The sequence below is a fragment of the Corticium candelabrum genome, chromosome 13 (assembly GCF_963422355.1).
Source record: "Corticium candelabrum chromosome 13, ooCorCand1.1, whole genome shotgun sequence".
Classification (NCBI taxonomy): domain Eukaryota; kingdom Metazoa; phylum Porifera; class Homoscleromorpha; order Homosclerophorida; family Plakinidae; genus Corticium; species Corticium candelabrum.
The window spans coordinates 7,631,385-7,656,568 of record NC_085097.1 but is presented as its reverse complement, the minus strand read 5'-3'; the positions used below and the strand labels follow the sequence as shown (position 1 = coordinate 7,656,568).

At 41.5% G+C, this 25,184-nt stretch overlaps 1 protein-coding gene across 2 annotated transcripts; it reads left to right on the top strand.

Annotated features, from left to right (window-relative positions):
• The first annotated feature begins 16,835 nt into the window (after window positions 1-16,835).
• LOC134189168 (uncharacterized) lies at window positions 16,836-21,743 on the top strand. Of its 2 annotated transcripts, none has more exons than XM_062657405.1 (9): window positions 16,836-16,946; window positions 18,590-18,850; window positions 18,919-19,340; window positions 19,415-19,714; window positions 19,786-20,900; window positions 20,965-21,024; window positions 21,118-21,159; window positions 21,233-21,508; window positions 21,572-21,743. In XM_062657405.1, the coding sequence occupies exons 2-9, from the start codon at window positions 18,707-18,709 to the stop codon at window positions 21,583-21,585; spliced, it is 2,373 nt and encodes a 790-aa protein (XP_062513389.1). In that variant the 5' UTR covers window positions 16,836-16,946; window positions 18,590-18,706; the 3' UTR covers window positions 21,586-21,743. The 2 variants fall into 2 exon arrangements, with proteins under 2 accessions (XP_062513389.1, XP_062513388.1); XM_062657404.1 differs by having other exon boundaries at window positions 19,774-20,900.
• Window positions 21,744-25,184: the final 3,441 nt, after the last annotated feature.

Genomic DNA, 25,184 nt, shown 5'->3' with positions numbered 1-25,184 from the left:
CGCAGTATATACAGGTACGTGTGGTCTTGTGGTCCAGTCCCACGGCTGCGCCAAAGTCAGTGCCCTTTGATGCTCTGGCCATGCATCAAGGGTTCGTCAATGTGGCCTAAAACTTCGAGTAGCGCCAGGTCCTTACCTAGTGTGTGTGTGTGTGTGTGTGTGTGTGTGTGTGTGTGTGTGTGTGTGTGTGTGTGTGTGTGTGTGTGTGTGTGTGTGTGTTGTGCGCACCCGCATGCATACATGTGTGCATGCTTTGTACATTTGTTGCATATCTTTTTGCTGTTCCATTGTTTTGAATTCAGTGTTTCAGAACAACTATTGATGAACTGCATTACAAATGTGGCTTGCAGAAAATGTGATTGTTAATTAAGGGTGTGGCGAAGGTGGCATGTTTAACTAATAGATATCTATGTTTTTTGTTTATCTTAATACAATTTATTACAACAAGTAATTATTGTGAAATGTGATGAATTGGTAAGTGCATGAGGATAGTAGAGGAATTGGTGATGTGTCTTGTGTGTTAGTGTAGTGTGACATGAGAGTGACTGTTTAACTAACTAGTGTCTTTTCTCTTATATCACAGGAAAGGGTGAGTGTGTGACAGTTGAGTGTTGGTGTTGTGTTGTCTCACACTGTTTCTCATGTTTCTCTTGCTCTCATTTATTCCATCATTGACTGGATGAACATCATTAGGTGAGTACATGACTGTATGTGTGTGTAATAGTAAACAATGCATCTATTGAATGAATTAAAGTAATGTGTATCGAGAGTAGTGTTTGTCTGTGTTGTTTGCAACATGTGTGCAGGGGTGTATTTGGTCTCTTCATTTAGGTGGGTCCCGGCTGTGACAAGCTTCATTAAGTTAAGATGTGGCCTTAAGTTACCCATTCTCATTCTCACGTTCATTCGTATACTCGTACATAATTTTCCATATTCAATTGTAAAGCACGAAGAAGCCTAGAAATCCATTTACGAGTGTCACTGAAAATGACCTTGAAACCTGCTCACCAGCATACCATAATTATACAGTGAATTTTTCAAATCAAGGCAATTAATATTTATTTACTTCATCAGATATGTTTGCATCGTTGTCATCTAAGATGTTGTTGCTATGTGAGACACCAACTTGTGTTGTGACAGTAATTGGGCAAATTCAAGTCTAAAGTTGTGTGAATGGAAGAAGGTCTACAACTTGGCAAACCAGAGTTCTCTGAATGTTCACCTAAAGTTTGTTTAATTGTTTTTCTCTAAAAATTTGTCTTGTGTTTCTTGACTGCGTGGATGACACTTCATTACACAGTTACTAAGTTATGGAACTGGAAATTAGTTTCCAAACAACTGGACATGCCCATTAGTTTGGATAGTTCCTTGGCACACTTAGATCTGGCCTAGGTACACCCCTGTGTGTGTGTGTGTGTGTGTGTGTGTGTGTGTGTGTGTGTGTGTGTGTGTGTGTGTGTGTGTTTGTGTGTGTGTGTGTGTGTGTGTGTGTGTGTGTGTGTGTGTGTGTCTGTGTGTGTGGTTGTGTGTATGTGTGTTGCGTCTGTAGCTCAGTTGGTAAGAGAGTTGCATTTGGAGAATAGTAACATCTGGGACATTGAGGTTGTAGGTTCATGGACGAGTACATACGTCACACACAATTGCCTCTCTCGATTCAGGAGTATAAATGAGTACCTGGTCTTTGACTGGGGTGGACTATACCGGTGGCTTGGCAGAACATCACGGAGTATGTACGGGTATGGGTGGACTTGAGGTCCAGTCCCGCGGCTGCGCCAAAGTCAGTGCCTATTGATGCTCTGGCCACGCATCAAGGGTTCGTGAACGCGGCCTAAAACTCCGAGTAGCACCGGGTCTCTACCTAGAAATAGGCAGGGGGTGCTATCTTTGGAACTTTCCGAAGGGCATATCCATTTGTCCATTGTGTGTGTATGTGTGTGTGTGTGTGTGTGTGTGTGTGTGTGTGTGTGTGTGTGTGTGTGTGTGTGTACGTGCACGCACGCACTATAGCTTATTTGGTTAGAGTGTCATTCTATAGAAAGTGTATACATCTAGTATTAATCAGGGTTCCAAGTTCAAGTCACAATGATGGTGAGCTATAGCATATTTTCCCTGGGAAAGAAAGTTACACACTATTGTTTCTCTCGACTCAGGAGTATAAATGAGTACCTGGTTTATGCCTGAGGGTGCAAAGGCTTCCAAATGTGACAAATTTTACCAGCCACTTTGAGCTCCTAGTGGGACTTTGTGTGCCCACACTTCAGTTGGCGTCACAGTCGATGCTCTTGCTAGTACCTTGCCAAGCTCTAGGAGATTGCATAGCACGACCCATCACTACTGCGTAGTGCACATGAGCTCAGCCATCTGCACGGGTCGTGACTTTGTATAACGTCAGCTCCTTATCCATTTTCCATCCTGTGTGTGTGTGTGTGTGTGGGTGTGTGTGTGTGTGTGTGTGTGTGTGTGTGTGTGTGTGTGTGTGTGTGTGTGTGTGTGTGTGTGTTTGAATGTCTGTGTGTGTGTGTTTGAATGTCTGTGTGTGCGTGTGTGTGTGTGTGTGTGTGTGTGTTTGTGTGTTTGTGTGTTTGTGTGTGTGTGAGTGTGTGTGTGTGTGTGTGTGTGTGTGTGTGTGTGTATGTGTGTGTGTGTGTTTGTGTGTGTTGTGAGCACACACGCATGCATACATGTGTACATGCTTTGTACATGTGTTGCATATCTTTTTGCTGTTCCATTGTTTTGAATTCATGTTTCAGAACAACTATTGATGTATTGAACTGCATTACAAATGTGGCTTGCAGAAAATGAGATTGTTAATTAAGGGTGTGGAGAAGTTGGCATGTTTAACTAATAGATATCAATGTGTTTGTTTATCATAACACAATTTATTACAACAAGTAATTATTGTGAAATGTGATGAATTGGTAAGTGCATGAGGATAGTAGAGGAATTGGTGATGTGTCTTGTGTGTTAGTGTAGTGTGACATGAGAGTGACTGTTTAACTAACTAGTGTCTTTTCTCTTATATCACAGGAATGGGTGAGTGTGTGACAGTTGAGTGTTGGTGTTGTGTTGTCTCACACTGTTTCTCATGTTTCTCTTGCTCTCATTTATTCCATCATTGACTGGATGAACATCATTAGGTGAGTACATGACTGTATGTGTGTGTAATAGTAAACAAAGCATCTATTGAATGAATTAAAGTAATGTGTATCGAGAGTAGTGTTTGTCTGTGTTGTTTGCAACATGTGTGCAGGGGTGTATTTGGTCTCTTCATTTAGGTGGTTCCCTGCTGTGACAAGCTTCATTAAGTTAAGATGTGGCCTCGCCCATCTCATTCTCATGTTCAGTCGTATACTCGTACCTAGTTTTCATATTGAATTTTAAAGCACAAAGAAGCTTAGAAATCCATTTATGAGTGTCACTGAAAATGACCTTGAAACCTGCTGACCAGCGTACCATAATTATACAGTGAATTTTCAAATCTACCTCATCAGATATGTTTGCATCATTGTCTTCGAAGAGGTCGTTGCTATGTGAGCCAACAACCTGTGTTGTGACAAATAATGCCTTGAGTGACGACCAAGTCTAAAGTGGTGTGGATGGAAGAAGGCCCAAAATTTGTAACACCGAGTTCTCTGAATGTTCACCTAAAGTTTGTTTTTCTCCAAAAATCTCTTATGTGTCTTGACTGCGTGGACGACACTTCATTACACAGTTACTAAGATATGGAACTGGAAATTAGTTGGTAGTATTCTGAGACTCTTCACTCACAGCTGCCCTAGGATTCCAAACAACTGGACACGCCCATTATTTGGGGTAGTTCCTTGGCACGCTTAAATCTGGCCCATCTACACCCCTGTGTGTGTGTGTGTGTGTGTGTGTGTGTGTGTGTGTGCACGCGTGCGTGCAGGTATGTGTGTGTTGTGTCTGTAGCTCAGTTGGTAAGAGTGTTGCATTTTGAGAATAGTAACATCCGGGACATTGAGGTCGTAGGTTCGTGGACGAGTACAGACGTAATTTCCTTGGGCAAGAAATTCACACACAATTGCCTCTCTCGACTCAGGAGTATAAATGAATACCTTGTCTTTGACTGGGGGTGGACTAGATCGATGGGTTGGCAGAACAGCACGCAGTATATACAGGTACGTGTGGTCTTGTGGTCCAGTCCCACGGCTGCGCCAAAGTCAGTGCCCTTTGATGCTCTGGCCATGCATCAAGGGTTCGTCAATGTGGCCTAAAACTTCGAGTAGCGCCGGGTCCTTACCTAGTGTGTGTGTGTGTGTGTGTGTGTGTGTGTGTGTGTGTGTGTGTGTGTGTGTGTGTGTGTGTGTGTGTGTGTGTGTGTGTTGTGCGCACCCGCATGCATACATGTGTGCATGCTTTGTACATTTGTTGCATATCTTTTTGCTGTTCCATTGTTTTGAATTCAGTGTTTCAGAACAACTATTGATGAACTGCATTACAAATGTGGCTTGCAGAAAATGTGATTGTTAATTAAGGGTGTGGCGAAGGTGGCATGTTTAACTAATAGATATCTATGTTTTTTGTTTATCTTAATACAATTTATTACAACAAGTAATTATTGTGAAATGTGATGAATTGGTAAGTGCATGAGGATAGTAGAGGAATTGGTGATGTGTCTTGTGTGTTAGTGTAGTGTGACATGAGAGTGACTGTTTAACTAACTAGTGTCTTTTCTCTTATATCACAGTTGGAGGTGAGTGTGTGACAGTTGAGTATTGGTGTTGTGTTGTCTCACACTGTTTCTCATGTTTCCCTTGCTCTCATTTATTCCATCATTGACTGGATGAACATCATTAGGTGAGTACATCACTGTATGTGTGTGTAATAGTAAACAAAGCATCTATTGAATGAATTAAAGTAATGTGTATTGAGAGTAGTGTTTGTCTGTGTTGTTTGCAACATGTGTGCAGGGGTGTATTTGGTCTCTTCATTTAGGTGGGTCCCGGCTGTGACAAGCTTAATTAAGTTAAGATGTGGCCTTAAGTTACCCATTCTCATTCTCATGTTCGGTCTTATACTCGTACCTAATTTTTAAATTGAATTTTAAAGTAGGAAAAAGCCTAGAAATTTATGAGTGCAGTTGCAAATAACTTTGAACCTGCATGCTCACCAATATACCATAATTATACAGTGAATTTTTCAGATCAATACAATTAATAGTCATCTACCTCATCAGATAATATTATGTCTGTGTCGTTGTCATCAAAGATGTCATTGTTATGTGAGCCACCAACTTGTGTTGTGGCAAATAATGCTTTGAGTGACGACCAAATCTAAAGTTGTGTGGATGGAAGAAGACCCAAAGTTGGGAAAACTGAGTTCTCTGAATGTTTATCTAAAGTCTGTTTCTATTGTTTTTCTCCAAATATCTGTCTTTTGTGTCTTGACTGCATGGATGACACTTCATTACACAGTTACTAAGATATGGAACTTGAAATTAGTTTTTAGTATTCTGAGACTGTGCACTCACAGCTGCCCTTGGCATCCAAACAACTGGACACACCCATCATTTGGGTAGTTCCCGGGCATGCTTTGAACTGGCCTAGGTACACCCTTGTGTGTGTGTGTGTGTGTGTGTGTGTGTGTGTGTGTGTGTGTGCAGGATTTGAAAAATCCGGTCACCAAGTTGCCAAATGGTGACCACTTCTAGATGGTTGGCGACTAAACGAACGGTGTGGTCGGCAATTTGACGACTAAAAATATTTGGTAGTTTCTACTAGTCTTTAGTGGCAGCGGCTCCTGAATGCAAACCACCTGCTCCGCAGATGTTTTGCGGTACAATTAACATATGTTGCCGCCTTCTACGTCTATTTAGTGGCACCCTGCGACGTATGCCGTCTACTTAGCACCTTCGTACATATTCTGTAATAACGTATCACCTAGCAATCTATTGTGAGTCGTCGCTATTCTTTTTTGTGGACTCTACTGCCGGTACCGATCTGATTGGTCTCTGCCATCAGCTCCAGACAAACCCAACTAAAAACATGCAGGCACGTATAATTTTTTCAAACAATCGTGGTCACTCCTATAGGATTCTATCCTTCCTAGATATGCTTCACCAACAAATCCAATTCAACAGTTTCATTATCGACGAGATGCCATTGCGCAGCAGCTTCTCCCGAATAAAACATGAAATCCGCAGCCAATCGTAGGTGAAGGTGACGGCAACTGCCTAACTAGATCCTTTTCTATGCTGTTCAAAGGAAAACGAAGAATGTGACCATCTTGAATTATTGAGACAAATGAAAAGTATTATGCAGATCTTTGCAAACGGCGGGCGTAGGAAGTTGCAAGACAAACAGCTTTTTCCGCAGCAAGCTGCCTGAGTGTCTTTCTATCAAAAGAACTCCCAGGGCCTGAGGTACGTCCAGGTGCTCATACGTCTCCTAGTGCTACTAAGAAAGTTTTGTTCAGACAAAAGTTTCTACATGTCCTGTTGTGAAATGTAGGTGTTGAATGATGCCACATGTTATTGAAGCGCTACAATAACAAAGTTTATCAGGTGCATTCCAAAAATTAGCACAGCTAGCCCATAGGAAAGCACGTGGGGTGTGGGTTTTTTCCTTGAGAGTTACCGATGTATGTACTGTTCTCAGCAAATCAATAGTGGCACTGAGTCATAGAGAGAATTAAGGAACACTCAAAGAATGCTCATGTCTTATTGGATGGATTGCCAGGATGTGGATGTGATGACAAACCACATAATCACATTAATTAACATTACCAAACCACACAAACCACATTTTTGTTTGGTAATAGCTATACCATTAGTTGAAAGTTTCTATAAAATATTGAATACTCATACTATTACATAAAAAGAATCCCAAGTACAATACTGTAGATTGGTGTGATTACTAGCCAATGTGCATCCAACGTTAGTGCAAATTCCTAGTTAGGTATTAATTTAATGTCAAACATAATAATCTTGGAAAGGGTCCCAACAGTGATATTAATGACTTGTTTACTTCTGGAATCACTGACCTAGAAACTAGTGAAAGTTTGGCGACCAACCGTTCCTCTAGGTGGCCAAACTGGCGACCAGATTCAAACAAATTTTTCGAACCCTGTTGTGTGTGTGTGTGTGTGATGTTGGTTAGAGAGTTGCATTTGACAATGGAGACATCCGGGACATTGAGGTCGTACGTTCGCAGGCGAGTGCAGACGTAATTTCCTTAGACAACAAAACAAATTCACACACAATTGCCTCTTTCGACTCAGGAGTATAAATAAGTACCCGGTCTTTGACTGGAGGTGGGCTAGACCGCTGGCTCGACAGAACATCACGCAGTATATACGGGCACATGTGGACTTGAGGTCCAGTCTCGCAGCTGTGCCAAAGCGCCCTTCGATGCTCTGGCCACGTATCAAGGGGTTTGTCAGCGTGGCATAAAACTCCGAGTAGCACCGGTGTCCCTACCTAGAAATAGGCAGGGGTGCTATCTTCAGAACTTTCCGAAGGACATATCCATTTGTCCATTTGTGTGTATGTGTGTGTGTGTGTGTGTGTGTGTGTGCTTGTGTGTGTAGGTGTGTGTACTTGTGTGTGTAGGTGTGTGTGCTTGTGTGTGTGTGTGTGTGCTTGTGTGTGTAGGTGTGTGTGCTTGTGTGTGTAGGTTTGTGTGCTTGAGTGTGGGCAAGAAACTCAGACACAATTGGCTATCTCGACTCAGGAGTATAAATGAATACCTGGTCATTGACTGGGGTGGCAAATGCTCCCTGACTGCGACAAAGTCCATCAGCCACTAGGGTCCTGGTGGGACTTTGTGTGCCCGCACCACAGTTGGCGTCGCAGTTGGTGCTCTTGCGAGTACCCGGCCAGGCTCTAGAAGATTGCTGAGCACGGCCCATAGCTCTCGCGTAGTGCACAGGAACCCAGCCATCTGGGTGGGAGGCGTAACCGTAAACAGCAGCGCCTTATCCATCCATCCATTCTCATTTGTTTGTCCTTGTGTATGGCTATGTACCAGAATACCTTCAAAACAGTGAGTCACAGCACCACCGAATTTTGCTCATGCACACCAAATTGATGGAGTCGTTGTCTTCCAGAGTTCTCTTGGGACAACACAATTTCTTGCCGATCAAACTCGCCCTCACTTGCACGTGAAATTTTCTAGAACGACACATTAGCTGTTACACCAAATTTATAACTGCCCATTACTGACCTCAGACAGTATGCACGAAGTATGTTGTTTATCACCAGAGATGTTGATAAGAACAAGATATTTTTGAGTATATCTGGGTCTTTAAAATACGGTTACCTTTGTTTGCTTGTGTATGCGTATCAAATGGTTGGCACGTTCACTACACCTGTTTTCTGTAACAGCAGCAACATCTTCAAAGTGACGAAGTCCAACGGGACAGTCAAAACAGCTGCAAGATAAGACGTGACTTGGTCACATATAATGGGGACAAATTATTTGGCATTTGTGTTGTTTCCCTGGAGTTGTGGGAATTTGTGTTAATTAACTTAAACACGTGACATCAGAACAAAAGACCCGGCATCATGACTCTCACTGCTGATACTGATACATCATAGACTATTTTCTGATTTAACTTGTTGTATTGCTTTACTCTTTTTTTGCTGGACGCCATCATCGTTATAGATGGGCAGTTGATGGTTGGTTTGCATACAGTTTACTCTTATGTCGTCTTGAATTTTAGTGTTTTGAAACAACTATTGATGCAATGATTAAGTAAGGTTTTGGGTGGGCACTACAAATGTAGATGTTAATTAAGGATGTGGATAAGTTGGCATGTTTAAGTAATAGATATCAATGTGTTTTATTTATCTTAATACAATTTATTACAACAAGTAATTATTGTGAAATGTGATGAATTGGTAAGTGCATGAGGGTAGTAGAGGAATTGGTGATGTGTCTTGTGTGTTAGTGTAGTGTGACATGAGAGTGACTGTTTAACTAACTAGTGTCTTTTCTCTTATATCACAGAGAAGGGTGAGTGTGTGACAGTTGAGTGTTGGTGTTGTGTTGTCTCACACTGTTTCTCATGTTTCTCTTGCTCTCATTTATTCCATCATTGACTGGATGAACATCATTAGGTGAGTACATGACTGTATGTGTGTGTAATAGTAAACAATGCATCTATTGAATGAATTAAAGTAATGTGTATTGAGAGTAGTGTTTGTCTGTATTGTTTGCAACATGTGTGCAGGGGTGTATTTGGTCTCTTGTGTGTGTGTATGTGTGTGTGTATGTGTGTGTGTGTGTGTGTGTGTGTGTGTGTGTGTGTGTGTGTGTGTGTGAGTGTGTGTGTGTCTGTGTGTGTGTGTGTGTGTGTGTTTGTGTGTGCACGCGTTCATGCGTGAGTGCATTCATGTGTGTGTGTGTGTGTGCATTCGTGTGTGAGTGTATGCATGTGTGAATTTGTGTGTTTGTGTGTGTGTGTGTGTGTGTGTGTGTGTGTGTGTGTGTGTGTGTGTGTGTGTGTGTGTGTGTGTGTGTGTGTGTGTGTGCGTTCATGCGTGAGTGCATGTGTGTGTGTGTGTGTGTGTGTGTGTGTGTTTGTGTGTGTGTGTGTGTGTGTGTGTGTATTTCTGTGTGTGTGTGGCGTCTGTAGCTCAGTTGGTTAGATAGTTGCATTTGGACAATGGTAACATCCGGGACATTGAGGTGATAGGTTTGCGGACGAGTACAGACATAATTTCCTTGGTCAAGAAATTTAACACAATTGCCTCTCTCGATTCAGGAGTATAAATGAGTACCTGGTCTTTGACTGGGTGTAGACTAGACCGCTGGCTTGGCAGAAAAATACACAGTATATGCGGGTATGATTGCACTGCAGGCCCAGTCCCGTCGCTGCGTCAAAGTCAGTGCCCTTCTTTGCTCTGGCCACGTATCCAGGGGTTCGTTAGCACGGCCTAAAACTCCGAGTAACACCAGGGTCCCTACCTAGAATTGGCAGAGGGTGCTATCTTCGAACCTTTCTGAAGGGCATATCCATTTGTCTATTGTTTGTGTGTGTGTGTGTGTGTGTTTGTGTTTATTCATGCACGAATGCTTACATGTGTTTGTGTGTGTGTGTGTGTGTGTGTGTGTGTGTGTGTGTGAGTGTGTGTGTGTGTGTGTGTGTGTGTGTGTGTGTGTGTGGGTGGGTGGGTGTGTGGGTGTGTGGGTGTGGTGCGATATCTCAATTGGTTAGTGAGTTATCGTATGGAGTGTATACATCCGGTACCTTGCAAGGTGTCAGGTTCAAGTGACAGTGATGGCGAGCTATTGTATTATTTCCTTAAGCAAGAAACTAACACACATTTGCTTGTCTTGACTCAGGAGTATAATGAGTACCTAGTCAATTACTGGGGTCCTAAGCGGCCATCAGCTGTGATGTGGCATCAGCCACTGTTGTCCTGGTGAGACTTCGGGTGCTCACACCACAGTTGGATTCACAAGCCGGCGCTCCTTCAAATGCCTGGCCCGGCTCCAGGAGTTTGCTAGCGCAGGCCCAAGTCCCCTGAGTAGCGCATAGGGCTGCACTTAACAGTTGGGGCGTGCTCTCTTAGGGACAGCTCTTGACATTTAGGATTTGTGTGTGTGTGTGTGTGTGTGTGTGTGTGTGTGTGTGTGTGTGTGTGTGTGTGTGTGTGCGCGTGGCGTCTGTAGCTCAGTTGGTTAGATAGTTGCCTTTGGAGAATGGTAGCATCCGGGACATTGATGTGATAGGTTTGAGGACGATTACAGACGTAATTTACTTGGGCAAGAAATTTACACACAATTGCCTCTCTCGATTCAGGAGTATAAATGAGTACCTGGTCTTTGACTGGGGGTGGTCTAGACTGCTGGCTTGGCATAACAATACGCAGTATATACGGGTACATGTGCACTTGAGGTCCAGTCCCGTGGCTGCGTCAAAGTCATTGCCCTTGTTTGCTCTTGCCACATATCAAGGGGTTCGTCAACGCGGCCTAAAACTCCGAGTAGCACCAGAGTCCCTGCCTAGAATTGGCAGAGGGTGCTATCTTCGAACCTTTCTGAAGGGCATATCCATTTGTCTATTTTGTGTGTCTGTGTGTGAGTGTGTCTGTGTGTGTGTGCGTGCGTGTGCATTCTTGTACACGTGTTGCATATCTTTTTACTGTTTCGTTGTTTTGAATTCAGTGTTTCGGAACAACTGTTGATGTATTGACTAATTGAATGTGGTGGTTACTGCATTACAAATGTGGCTTATAAGAAATGAGATTGTTAATTAAGGGTGTGGAGAATTTGACATGTTTAAGTAATAGATATCAATGGGTTTTGTTTATCTTAATACAATTTATTCCAACAAGTAATTATTGTGAAATGTGATGAATTGGTAAGTGCATGAGGATAGTAGAGGAATTGGTGATGTGTCTTGTGTGTTAGTGTAGTGTGACATGAGAGTGACTGTTTAACTAACTAGTGTCTTTTCTCTTATATCACAGTTGGAGGTGAGTGTGTGACAGTTGAGTATTGGTGTTGTGTTGTCTCACACTGTTTCTCATGTTTCTCTTGCTCTCATTTATTCCATCATTCACTGAATGAACATCATTAGGTGAGTACATGACTGTATGTGTGTGTAATAGTAAACAATGCATCTATTGAATGAATTAAAGTAATGTGTATTGAGAGTAGTGTTTGTCTGTATTGTTTGCAACATGTGTGCAGGGGTGTATTTAGTCTCTTGATATACGTGGTTTTCAGCTGTGACAAGCTTAATTAAGTTAAGATGTGGTCTTGCCCATTCTCATTCTCACATTCAGTCGTATCCTCGTACCTAATTTTCCATATTGAATTTTAGGCACGAAGAACCGTAGAAATCCATTTACGAGTGTCACTGAAAATGACCTTGAAACCTGCTCACCAGCATACCATAATTATACAGTGAATTTTTCAAATGAAGGCAATTAATATTCATCTGCCTCATCAAATATGTTTGCATGCTTTTCATCGAATATGTCATTGCTATGGGAACCATCAACCTGTGTTGTTACAAATAATGCCCTGAGTGACGACCAAGTCTAAAGTGGTGTGGATGGAAGAAGGTCTAAAACATGGCACACCTGAGTTCTCTGAATGTTTACCTAAAGTTTTTTTTTCTCCAAAAATCTGTCTTGTGTGTCTTGACTGCGTGGATGAGTGCCCATCACCTAGAACAAGACGGTTTTGCAAATTAGCCGCGCAGCAATGAACTGGAACCGCGACGCCTAACGCGCGTTATACAAGTTGAGGCAAACTTTGATCTTGTGATTGTTTCTGCTAACTGTACGTTACTGTGAAGCTTCCGACACGTTAGTTCTTGCAATTAAGTAATAAAAAATGCCGTTTAGAAAGTCTAATTATAACTTTATCTAATTCCAAGTTGGAACGTCAACGTAGACCGATGTGAGAAATTGTACTTTGACCGTTGTTGTATTGTGGTACGCTAAACTGCATTGACGTGCTGCAAATATGGTAATTTGCATAGTATTAGTGAATTTTATTGAGCAACGTGTACATGCATGTAGCTCTAGATGGAGACACTCGAATGCATTTCTTGCATTCATCGACTGCCTAAAGCTACGAGCTAGTGTTTTGGTCGATAACTTTGATGATTTTCGTCGGTCGTTACCTTGGATTAGCTTCTCCCTGTGAGATAGACCACGACCTAAAGCTCTTACCGGCTTGCAGCAAGGCCATGCCGAGGCAGCAGCGGTTGCCTAGCTAACGATGACGTAGACTTTTGGGTGTCGCAGAGAGGTCAAAGTTGAAAACGTTTACCCGTGTTGCATTTACCGAGAGTGAAAGGCAATCGTTCTCCGACATTACCTCAGTCCGACAGATCCTTGTTTTCACGACTGAATGGATGCGAAAAGGTTAGCATTTCATGAAATTGTACAGGAGCCACATATTTTCAGGTATTAAAATGTATCATTTTAGACTTTACTGCCGTCTAAATTCCTCCATCAACAGTATAGCCATGCAGTGACCTTAGTAGAAGATTAGAGCAGAACACTTCGTCAATCTGTAACTCAATTAAAAGTGACCTTGTCTGGCGTACAACATGTCATAGTTATTTGTAATTGACGGAATCGCTCTTCTATACGTTTACAGAAATTGAATTGACTTCCTAATTGATCGCTATCTGCAATTGCTAATTGAAAATTTGGAGAGAAATTGCAGTCCATCAATTGTCACTCCCGCTTTTATCCTAGTAAACAGCATCGTCACAGATGCTTCCTCGCGACAGAAAAGGTTCATGGCAGCAGCAGCAGCAGCAGCAGCAGCAGCAGCAGCAGCAGCAGCAAATAGAATAGCATTTGTTGATTTTTTGTCTAGGAAATGATATGAAGCTGCCAAATACGTACGTCTTCTTGATGATAAGTGTGTATTTGTGTGTCACCGCAGCAACTGCTTAAGGTTTACTACAAATCGATGGTTTAGTTGTCACTACCCAGTTGATTCCAGCACTTTCATGCAGTGAGGAAGAAGCACGAGACCCGAATAATTTGCACAAGCCAATCATGCAGCAAACACAAGAGCATGTCACATATATATTGTCATCTGTTTACCAGATAGTTGTGTTTGAGTGACAGGCTGATCTGGCACACATCACATCCTGGCACAGATTATATGGGAGACAGAGTCAAGAAATTAAAAGCACCACATCATCATGACAAAAATTACTTGGTCGATCGCTAGAAGAAGATGTGTGTAAACCACTTCCCAGGTTGCATGCCTTTACTGGATGCGACGCGATCAGCATCGGTGTTACTGACTATATTTGATTGGAAGTTGTAGCGGTCACTACTAGATAACACAGAGAGACTATAGATCTCTTCGCATGCATATACATCATCTAGATGCGCTCCGTTTAAATTCATCTGATATTTGCTGTTAAGAAAGCTTGTCAACCTTACCTAAAAGTTTTTGATAGGAAATCCGATTTCCTTTTTAGTTTTACATATTGGGTACTATGACAACATTTCTAATTTAAGAAAACGCTGATTTAGTCAACTTTGGACTCTCTGATACTAATAATAACATCAATTTCGTAATCACTACAAAATTCTGTAGGATAGGCTAGAAAGAAAATTGCTCGCAACAGGGTGCACGGAGAAGTCAAATTCTGGACTTGGCCCACGGACTATTATGCAAAGAGCCAAATATTCAACGCTTAAAGACCAACAATCCGATGGTGTTGGACAATTCTGTATCAAACCCTTGATGATTACCCAAGTGTCTGTGCAGCTTTTCTAAGATCTGATGTTAACCTAACTGCTACTAACACTATTGTCTGGTTATTTATGCATTCATATTAATACATTTAAAACACTTTTGTAGTTTTTAATTAACAGTTACACAAGTTATATTAAATAACCGAGTTACAGAGTAAATGCACAGATCACCAGATTCTACTTTTTACGCCAATTCAGAGTGAAGTTGCGTCTGTGTCACAAAATTGCAAGTTATGGGTGCAAGCACTTGCGCCATGAAAAAATCTTAATTTTGAGCCCTGTAATATCACTTATCAATTAATTTCAAACCCCTATTCAAGACCAGTACATTCTGTCTGTACATGAAACGATGACAAGACACACAAACATAAGCAGGCCCTTGTTTGCTTTGAGATAAGGTCAGCTGTTTTTTCAGTTTTATCAGCTTGGTTTGCTGTTTTCTATAGTTTTTCTGCTATCAATCCATTCTCGTTTACGCTGTTTACATGAATGAAGGTGATCTGACTACCAAGTAGAAATAACTGTAAGCCTTTGTTTTCGGGAGGCTTAAAGCAGCTACTGCCTTTCTCACTCATGATTGACTGTGAAACAATAAAGCTTACCGCCGATTATTGCTTCCAGAAATCGAAATGCAGAAGGTCGTAGCTGAACAACGTGTTATAACTACAAACACATTAACCGACTATCAAATGTTAGAAATGCGCAAAGACGATCGAAGTTTACCAACGATGTTGATCTCTTTTTCCGCAACAATTAAGGAACGACCGATTTTATAGCCGCAACGAAATGACACCGATAATTTACCCCACAAGCAACAACGAGGAGTCCTATGAAACAAGAAATGTTACAGTTTACTCGGCGACATTTCGGCTCCATGTACTAGGCCGTAAATTTTACCACTCGTTTTCTCCACAACATCGACAGCTGCTGCGAACAAAATGGGCAATCACTCACAAGCATCTGCGCTTTATCTATTTATGAGCGGAAACACCTTGTATACTGTAACAACGATGCTCTCTACGACAGTAGACACACCTACTATAGATGCAGCTCGTATAGCAATCAGCACTCTATCTAAGAAGAAATGGACTATGACTGTCACAACACAATTGCACATATCAAGACAACTACTTTGTCTTTTAATTTAATAGTAAAATGATTTCGGAAGTACTTATCAAAAGCGATGCTAAATGTTAGTCTGACAGCGTAAGATCATTTTACCTAGATCAACGTATTATTTGTAAATGCGATGACATCTCACGAACAAAGAAGAGACGCCTGCCGTGATTGCGGCGATATCTTGGTGGACGGCATAAAACCACAACTCTTTGATTCTTTGGCAGACCGCTAGCTAGTCTAACCGCTCGACTGGCGAGACTAACGCTCGACCGGTTGTCAAAGGAGATGGTCTATAGCGAAGCTGCCGTGCATATGTCCTGTCACCGCAGGCTTGAAAATATCGAAGAACTGAAGCTGAAACTAAAACTAAGATGTGTGTGTGTACCAGAATCTTCATCACGGCTCTGGCTTGCACTTAGCCGCCCAAGAGGATTTTACACGCGCGCAATCAGCATTAGTGCACTAAGCATAACTAATTATTGCTAAGCCAATCAGATTTTATAATCGAGATTTGCTTTCTATGAGCTGATTGGCTTTGAAGACTATTTCTGAAATCATTTTAGTATCGACATTGTCCAGACTAGAGTTCACGTTCTTTGCTTGTTCTCTGGTCTGGATGTTCGAGGCTATGTTAACTCAGGAACGAAGTTTTCTTTTGTAAATGTACGAATTGAAACAGAAGTTTTAGATCTAAGAAAACGAAATTGCTGCAAGAAGCTCGTGTGTTGTTAAAATCCACGACAGCAAGTACAGCGATAACGTATGTGCACTGAGAATTCACCCATAACTCACGAACAAAACATTATTTTGCAAATTTACGATATCATCACCTCTTACACGTAGAAGTTCTCTATTGTCATTAAATTGACTAGAAGTAGCTACAGCAATAAAGCACGCATGCATGTATGCACATGGACCCTGGTGAAAGCACACACACATACACACACACACACACACACACACACACACACACACACACACACACACACACACACACACACAAACACACACACACACACACACACACACACACACACACACACACACACAAACACACACACACACACACAAACACACACACACACACACACACACACACACACACACACACACACACACATGTACATGCATGCACACACAGGCACTATCTTATGCCTTTGCTGCGCATGCGCATTTAGGCATAAATAAATGTGTGGAAGCACTAGACGTTCATTTTTGTGAATAATGTTGCTTCAAAGGTACTTTACTAGTGTTGATCATAGCATGCTTGATATTAATGATGTATATGTTTCACTGCTGTTTTGATAAATATCTGCTTGATAGTAGTAAATCATATATGGCACATTTGTGGAAGAGGTAGATTGTTGCTGTATTGAATAAATGCGTGTAGAGTGATGACGTGTACTTTCTTAAATGTGCTTTGATTGAAGTTAACACTACTTAGCAAACAAATTGTGTAACTAACTAGTGTGTGTGTGTGTGTGTGTGTGTAATATATCTTATATGACAGGTGAAGGTGAGTGTGAGACACTTGGCTGCTGTTGTTATACGGTGTTCACACTGTTTCTTGTGTTGTTCTTGTTAATGCCACCATCTCCTCATTGAACAACATCAGAAGGTGAGTACAGCTCTGACTAATGTCTTTATGTAAACTTCATAGATTTCGTATCTTAGGATTAAGTTGGCTGGTATTTTGGCAGCATTAGTTTCAATTGGTAAAATTTGAAATGAACCAATTGAAATTTTCAGTTTTTATATTTGGGAAGTGTTGCAACCATAGCCAACATTTTAGGAAAGTTTGTTTGTGACCACGAAATAAATAGGAGTTGGGAGACTAGTAGCTCAGTTAAACAAGCACTTGTAAACGGACGGACATTGATTCAGTTTTAGAATTCGGTGTGAACATGTATGGGGTAGCACTGATCTGTGCTAAGCTGTTCTGGCCTGGCCTGGCAGAGTATTATGTGTTGGCTTGGACTTGAACAGTCTCCTTGTGCCTTGTCAATGATGATGAAACCAAATTGCTGGCCGCACATGCTCAATACTCATAGAATGAGATAAAATGAATAGAAAACTGTCTGGTTCATTCCTCTTTGGAGCGATGACCGCCTTCAAGCCCATATTATATGATGCACCAGAAACGAATAGTTTATGATAAGATATCTGAGTAATTTTTGGTTACAGTACATAAGTTTGTAGTGTGCATGTTGTGCACACAATGAATGTAAGCATGCAAGCAAAATGCACACACTATAGTCGAGATGGCTCGCTTTCTTACTCTATCTTGTGTGAAATAAGGTTGGTGCGGCTTGGCTTGGCTTGACTTGACTATGAACCAGAACAATAATGTATTGGCTATCAGAAGATGAGTTACAGACTCATTGGGACATCAGTATGGGCAACATGTATTTCTGAGTCTGATAGCAGTTGCACACAGTCTGATTTCATTTCTCTAGCCAGATAGGAGTGGCGTGCTTTTTGTTTGTGGAGTTATCTAATGCAGAGAAGGTATTACACGACTTCCTATATACTGACATCCGCAAGAACTTTAGATTTTAATTTGCATGTTACTGTACTATAGATACAGTTATCTCCACAGATAATAGGTTTTGTTAGTAGTATGTAATAGGAACAATTTGAATGGAAAGAGGGTCTACATGTTCACTTGTATGTTTACTGTGATTTACCACAATTTTGACAATTGCCTTGTGTGCCTTATGAAACTTATTGAATGAGTGACTGCAATGCATTAGGAACTGTTGCAGAAGAGTAGTCAGTTTTATTCCTTTGTCGCAAACTTTATTTGAATTGTTTCCGGTAACTGCCAAGATGCCATGTCTGTACAGCTTGCAAGTATGAACTACAGTAAGACAAGATAGATGGATTCACTCACATCTAGGTTTAAATGAATAAATCAACATTCCTGTTATTATTCAACGTCAGTGAAGTTTTGTAGTTTCACCGAGTGTGTACGATCCTGCTTTACATTATAAAAGAATGCAGTACGTGAAATATTATTCTAAGGTGTACTACTGAAAGCTTGGCTCTTTTGCTGCAATCAGTGTGTGTCTGGAAGAGTTGTGCATGCCTTATTTATTTCAAACTTACCTAAATGATTGCGTAAGCAAAGATAGACACTAGCTTATCTGCAGCTGTGTACAGTTACCATGTTTAAAGTTGTACATTTTTCTCACGATATCTATTTGTAATGTGTCTTAAATTTGAGGATGATGTTGATTATCCTGCATTGATAAAACGTAGTGGATTGAATCAGCCGGTGGGGAATTGGTGTTGGTGCCTGTGAAGAGAGGGGTGGTGAAGCTGGTAGGAAAAGATGGAAGTGGAAAGTCAAATCTGAAGAGATCTTTGAAGCGGGAGATGTTCAATCCTAAGCATACAAGCACAAAAGCAATAGAAATAGAGGTGTTGCACCAAGATTATGACAGCAACGCATGGATGCCAATTAGGGAAGGTCAGATTTACAAACTGGTTTTTGATGCTATACACCAGACAGCAATGGAGGTGAGGAAATAACGTATATTTCTGAATGACTTGCGTAATTTCCTTATTTTTGGTTGTCTATATCATAGGCGAGTCTTTCTCAAAGTAAATTACAGCAACTGAATGACAGCAGCCTGGGCAAGCAGGTGTTAGATATGACGTCAAAGTATCGAAACATATATGTAACTGCACCCAGAGCAATCATTCATGTGTGTGACCACGGTGGACAAGAAAACTTGTTTTCAAGCTTTGCTCCATTTGTGGCTTCCAATTCTGTCTATCTCATGGTATATGATGTGTCAATACCACTGAAAGCTGAAGCTCAGTCATCGGTGAGACTCAATGTTGAAGGCGATTATCGCCACTTGGAAGTGAAGCTTCATCACATGAAATACAACAAGGACTGGATCAATCATCACTTGTCTGCCATCAGTGTCAGTTCTGTGTCCAAACATCATCAATTAGCAGATGAGAGTAGGAGTGAATCTGAAGAGAAACTTACAAATGTCAGGTACAAAGAAAACAAGGACGTCCTAGTTGAGTTTGAGGAATTTGTGACGCAATAATTGTTTTTTCTATTTTTAGCAACACAGAGTCTACTGGAAATGCTGTAGTAAAGAGTAGTACTCAAGGCATTGGATCAGTCTTTGATTGTGTGTCTCCACCTGCTATCTTTGCAGCCACTCATGCTGATAAAATTGTTGGTAAAGAGGAAGAAGTGATGAGAAAACAAGATGCAGTTCTCAACAGAATGTTACGTGACAAGCCATACACAGGTCATGTTTACCGTCGACCACCTGAAAGCCAGTCACCATTGTTTAAGTCAGAGTTGTGTTTCTGTATTGACAATACAAAGTCACATCCACCATCACGTCAAAATGATAGGTAATTTTAGCATTGGTACAGAAAAACAATTTATTTTGTAAATTACGTTGTTTTGAAAGGCACGCGTTTAGATGGGACTCTGAAGAGAACCTTGAAGAGGACCCTGAATTAGTTTCATTACGAAACTTAATACTATCTAAGATAGAAGAACATTGTACACAAGAACTAATTCCAATCACCTGGTTACTGATTGAAGATAAGGTGTATGAAATAAGAGACAAGTCACATGACAAGATCATTCCGTTTCAAAAGTTGGTAGAAGTAGGTGTAGAGCAATGTTCAATGAAGTCGTCCAATGAAGTGTCTGATGCTCTCTCTCATTTGCATAACTTCTCTATTGTGGTCTACTTTTCATCATCTTCAATCCTTCGACATTATGTATTCATTGATGCTCAGTGGGTTTTCACGTCTCTCTCTCGTCTCTGTCCTTTGCATTCTAAGGGTTTGCCTGCTAATCTTCGAAAGGACTTCGATATGCTTACCAAGAAAGGCATCATGTCGCAAGAGCTTGCCAATTATTTCTTCCGCGATCTGAAAGATGAAGATCGCAGCAAAATGCTAGAAGCGGCACAGCTGCTCGATATTGTGTCAAGACATCCAAAGACTGAGCAGGATGTTGAGTACTTTGTCCCCAGTGCCCTGCGGGAAGATTATGAAGCTAAAATTGAGGTGAAAAGCAGTAGTAATGATATTCCAAGTCCTGCTCCTCTTGTGTTGAGGCCAGACAGCGTTGGCATGTTCATAGAGTCATTGTTCTTTCGTCTCTTGAATCGATGTGTTCGTCAGTATCCGTACAAGCCTTCATTATATCGTAACTATGCTATTTTACACACAGAAAATGCCTGTGACATTAAAATATTCTATACCTATGATTATGTTCTTGTGGAGCTGAGACCAGAAGACTCATTGTCATATGAAGACGTAAGGAAGAGCTGTGTCGAAGCCCGTCAATTTATCGTCAAGTCAGTGGACGAAGTGAAGCAGCAAGGATTATCGGGTTTCGAGTACGCTGTCTGTTTCCAACATCTAACATCAGGACAAAATAGTTTCCTGCCCGTCAACAGTGATCGACTCGTGTCTTTAAATGATTACCCTAAAGATAAACGTTTGCTTTATACCAATAATTCGACAGCTTGTCTCACAGCTGAAGAGAAGAAGTCGATAGACATCTGGTTTTCTCCAAGAGGTGAGTTTGAGGATGCCACAATTTTTTGTTTAATATTTTATACTTTCTGACTTGTTTACCACAGAATCTGATCTTTCGAGTGAACCAATGGCTTCAACATCTGAGCGTCAGAATGCAGCAACAGGTAAAAATTAGAATATATTTATTCCAAATTGTATGCACATTTCCTCTAATGTATTTACATGTCTGTGTATATAAGAATGTGTTGTTGTTGTAGATTGTGGAAAGCAACGTGCAAGTGAATCTGCATTATTCACAGGTAATTGAGTCATATTTACAGCTAAGTAATTCATGAACATTTTGACAAGCAGTCTCAATTACATTGTGTTTAGGCAATGTCGAGAGAGATTATGTATCTATAACCAGAGCTGTTGTTCATTGTGGCAGCAGCCAGTGGCAGGAAATTGGCTTGGAGTTGGGAATGAACGAAGATCAGATTAAGTCAGAAACTTTTGATAAACCTCGCTACACTGGGAAACTACGCGCTCTGATTGAAGCAAGAAGAGCGAAAGTATCCAAACAGCAGACAATAGAAGATTTGTTGAAGGCTTGCCGGCGAATTCCTCAACCTATATATGAGGATGTGATACAGCAATGGCAGAAAGAAGGTGACATGTTTTAAAAGGTATGGGTAGATGGCTTGCATTGATAGAGTCTGTTGTCATGATTAGGATTGGGGCATTAGCAGATTATTAACAAGGAGCTGAGGATGGATGGGAAACATTATCCAATACTACTGACTTGCACCTCCTACTAGACTACTAGATATCTATAGTGTATCCTAGTGGACATTGTGTATGTATTCATTCACGTTGTGCTAATGGAATAGCAGCAAAGACGCTTTTCAATATATATATATATATATATATATATATATATATATATATATATATATATATATTTATCGATTACTTGCAACAGAGACCATGCAGAGATCTAGACCATTGAATGACATTATTAATCAGACCCTGCTTTGATGATACAGTGTAGCTTTTTACAAATATGGGTGACTTCAGAGTAATAAGATTATGGATGTTCTGGACTTTCTTGTAGTTACAACTTCCACTCCAAGAGAAATCTGTTGAGCGATGACAGATGGCTGTGGCTGTCTCATCTGTCGGTCTGATCCATGGGACAGAGATTCTCTTTTGTTGATAGCTAGAGAGAGCTGAGGGGTTAAAAAACATTCAAGGAACTAATATATAGCCTATTATAGGCCACATAAATCTAATTCTTAGATTCTCATGACATTCCCGTTTGCATTATTTAATTAATAGGGCCCGCATCAACACAATTAATACTTGGTTTGGTCTCTTTGTGCGCGGATGGTCTGGCATTACAGTAGCAATGTAGCAGAGACGGTGTTTGTCATCGCTCAAATACGCTCGGATCATGGAATTCTGGAAAACTTGTTTGGATGCATTAGGGTCTAGGGTCACAGTTAGGGTTAACTGAGCCTCGTTGACTTCTACAGTCTATTTTTCCGGACAGATTGATAACTTTGCTGCAGTACTTGCCTGATGCGTTTGCAACTGCAATGATACGCTGTTCACTTGATACACATAAAATACATATTATAAACTTACTAATTCTATGCGATTTAATTAATTAATAAAATTCTACTCATCAAATTTCACGCATGGCGCTTAGAGACTCACTCATTTAACGTTATTTCACTCTTGTTCGTACAAGCCACTCATCTTACATGCACGTTTTAGGCAACCCTGTACTGAACTAATAGAAGATTTCAGCCGTTTTCATCAGACTCACTCACTCGTAAACGTACGCGTACAGTGTAAAGCTGGATTTACAATATGCAAACGCTTGAGCGTCGCGTCGCGTCACTTCGCGTAGTACAAATTCAAATTGTAAATGGTCTACGCGACGCGACGTTCGACGGACGCGACGCGACGCGTTCAAATAGAATCGAGTTCTATTTGAGCGTCGAACCGGAAGCTCTACACGTCGCGTCGGAAGTAGCACCTTGATTTCGACCAATCACAGCCAACGCTAGATGAATTTGTGGCTTCCGTGGGCAAAGATTATTGATTTGGGCGCTGTACTCGACGTTGAGCGGTCTATAGATTGTGTAGGGAGCTGTCCTTTCTTGTGGATGATCAACTGCGAGACGTACAAAGACCTGCGTGCATGGGAGAACGCCTAGAAATTGATTTTGAGCAAGCTGGGGGTTCCGGCAGAGTTCTGCTAGTAGAAAATCGAAGTGCGAGTGGTCAGTTCAATAATTCAGGCAGCGACGTCTATGGCGCGCTGAAATCGTATTGTGAATGGTACGACGCGTGTGACGCGATACGTGCCACTCCCACGCAAGACAACGTGACTGGACGCACGCGACGCGACGCTCAAGCGTTCCCATATTGTAAATCCAGCTTAACACGTATGGTTATGCATATCAGTGATTCCACGATTACGGTATTCGTACCGAGATCTCGGTTTCCGAGGTCCAAGATAGTGCGGCATCCATGACTGCTCGGTCCTTTCAACTGCAATCTGCCCAACCACAAGTGGGTTCACACCGCATCTTACTCCATCTCTGGGTAAAGCTCAGCCTTCAATGAACGTCATTCTTCGGTAAAGGTGTGTTAGCGCGTGCATGTGTGTGCATGTGCATGAGTACAGTAAGGGCAAAGATTGAAGGCATTTACGCAGTTACAGTGAAGCTAAGTAGGCGTGAAAAACCGTTGCATACCATAGCTTTACGCCATTATCTTACTAGATATGTGAGCTATCTAGACAAGTCTCTGCACAGTGACAATCATTGAATGAGTAATCCAAACGCGTTGTAAACTCAGAGCCATACTGACTGCCTCGTCCTCCGAACATGCGCACCTGTTTTATGTTCCAGCAGCAAGATGCAAACATTAATTAATGAATTACGTTAAATATATGTTAATGCATGGTAGGGAGACAATATCCAGTTTATTGACCGAGGTCTTGAGGAGCTTCCCAAGATAATTAGCCGAGGTTAATTATCGAGGAGAAAGCCCCGAAAAGACCGAGGTCACTAAACTGGATATCGTCGACCCTACCATGCATTAACTTATTTAAATTTGTTGCATGTTTAACATCCTACTGTAATTAAAGTTCATAGATTATTCAAGTTGAATTAGTTAGAGTGGTTGTGTATTGCAATGACAGCTAAATTTTATGTCAAACGACCACATTTTGACAGCTGTGAAGTGTTGTCGACGTGCACGTCAGCCCCATAAGGCCACGTGCTCAAAAGTATTAGTACAGTACGTTATCCACGTGTTTTGCCAGCATGATGTCGGATCAGAAAGGAGACCGTAATAATGACCGGGACGACGACGACAGATAAGACGTGTTGGTTTCAAAAAGCATTTTAGTATTAGCCGGCTTGACGGCAGATTTCCTGAAAAGACGAGTACAACACGGGTACAATTTGGAAGAACACGACTGCCTGCAACAGTCGGGTGATGTGAATATTTGAAGCATGGAGAAGTAATCGAAACAAGGATGCTCCACGAGAACAGCAGGTACCGACAGACAGACTTTCTCTCAACGAAGGATTCACAACTAGATGCAGCCAAACCACAGACGGATTGTCAAGAGTCTGTTACATTTACGTTGAGCACGGATCCAAAAATCATAGTGGTGGACTAAGTGATTTACGGCATCCAAACAAAAAAGTCGCAAGGTAAATTATAGTCAAGCTCAAACGTGACTCTGTAAGGTAATAGCATTTTGTGGTTTATCGGATACGCTAATAAAGAAGCCGGTGACCGTTGCCACGTAAAAATTTTGGATCTTTATATAAGTAATTTGCCAGCAGGATTTTTTCGAGAAGCCTTCTATCATAAACCTTTGTTATCTACACCTCCATTTGGTCCTTGGTATTCAAAGCAAGTAATCGGTCATAACACTCTGGCTATAATGATGAAAGTGATGACAGCTGAAGCTGGTCTTCCGGTTCGAAGCAACCACGCTCTTCGAGCTACTAGTGCGACAAGGCTGTTTCAAGCGGGAGTTCCCGAACATGTCATTCAAGGCAGAACCGGCCACAAAACCCTGCAAGCACCGAGACGATACCGAGAGCCATCTGAATGGCAGCAAATCGCAGCGTGCAAAGTTTTGGATAATGGCCATGCACACACAGATTACACTGACGCAAAAGTCCAGAAGTCCGGAGAGACAACGGTACAGGCAGATGGGCTCAAAGTATTCCAGGTCGAACGGCCGTCTGAAAAGGGAAGAGAGAATCCATTTGTCATTTCTGATTGCGTCTTTACAGACTGTAGTACTGTG

Coding starts and splice junctions, on each gene's coding strand:
- LOC134189168 (XM_062657404.1), top strand. CDS start 18,707: ATGTTCAATCCTAAGCATACAAGCACAAAAGCAATAGAAATAGAGGTG. Junction 19,341..19,414: donor GAGAAACTTACAAATGTCAG/GTACAAAGAAAA, acceptor TTCTATTTTTAG/CAACACAGAGTCTACTGGAA. Junction 21,025..21,117: donor GCGTCAGAATGCAGCAACAG/GTAAAAATTAGA, acceptor TTGTTGTTGTAG/ATTGTGGAAAGCAACGTGCA.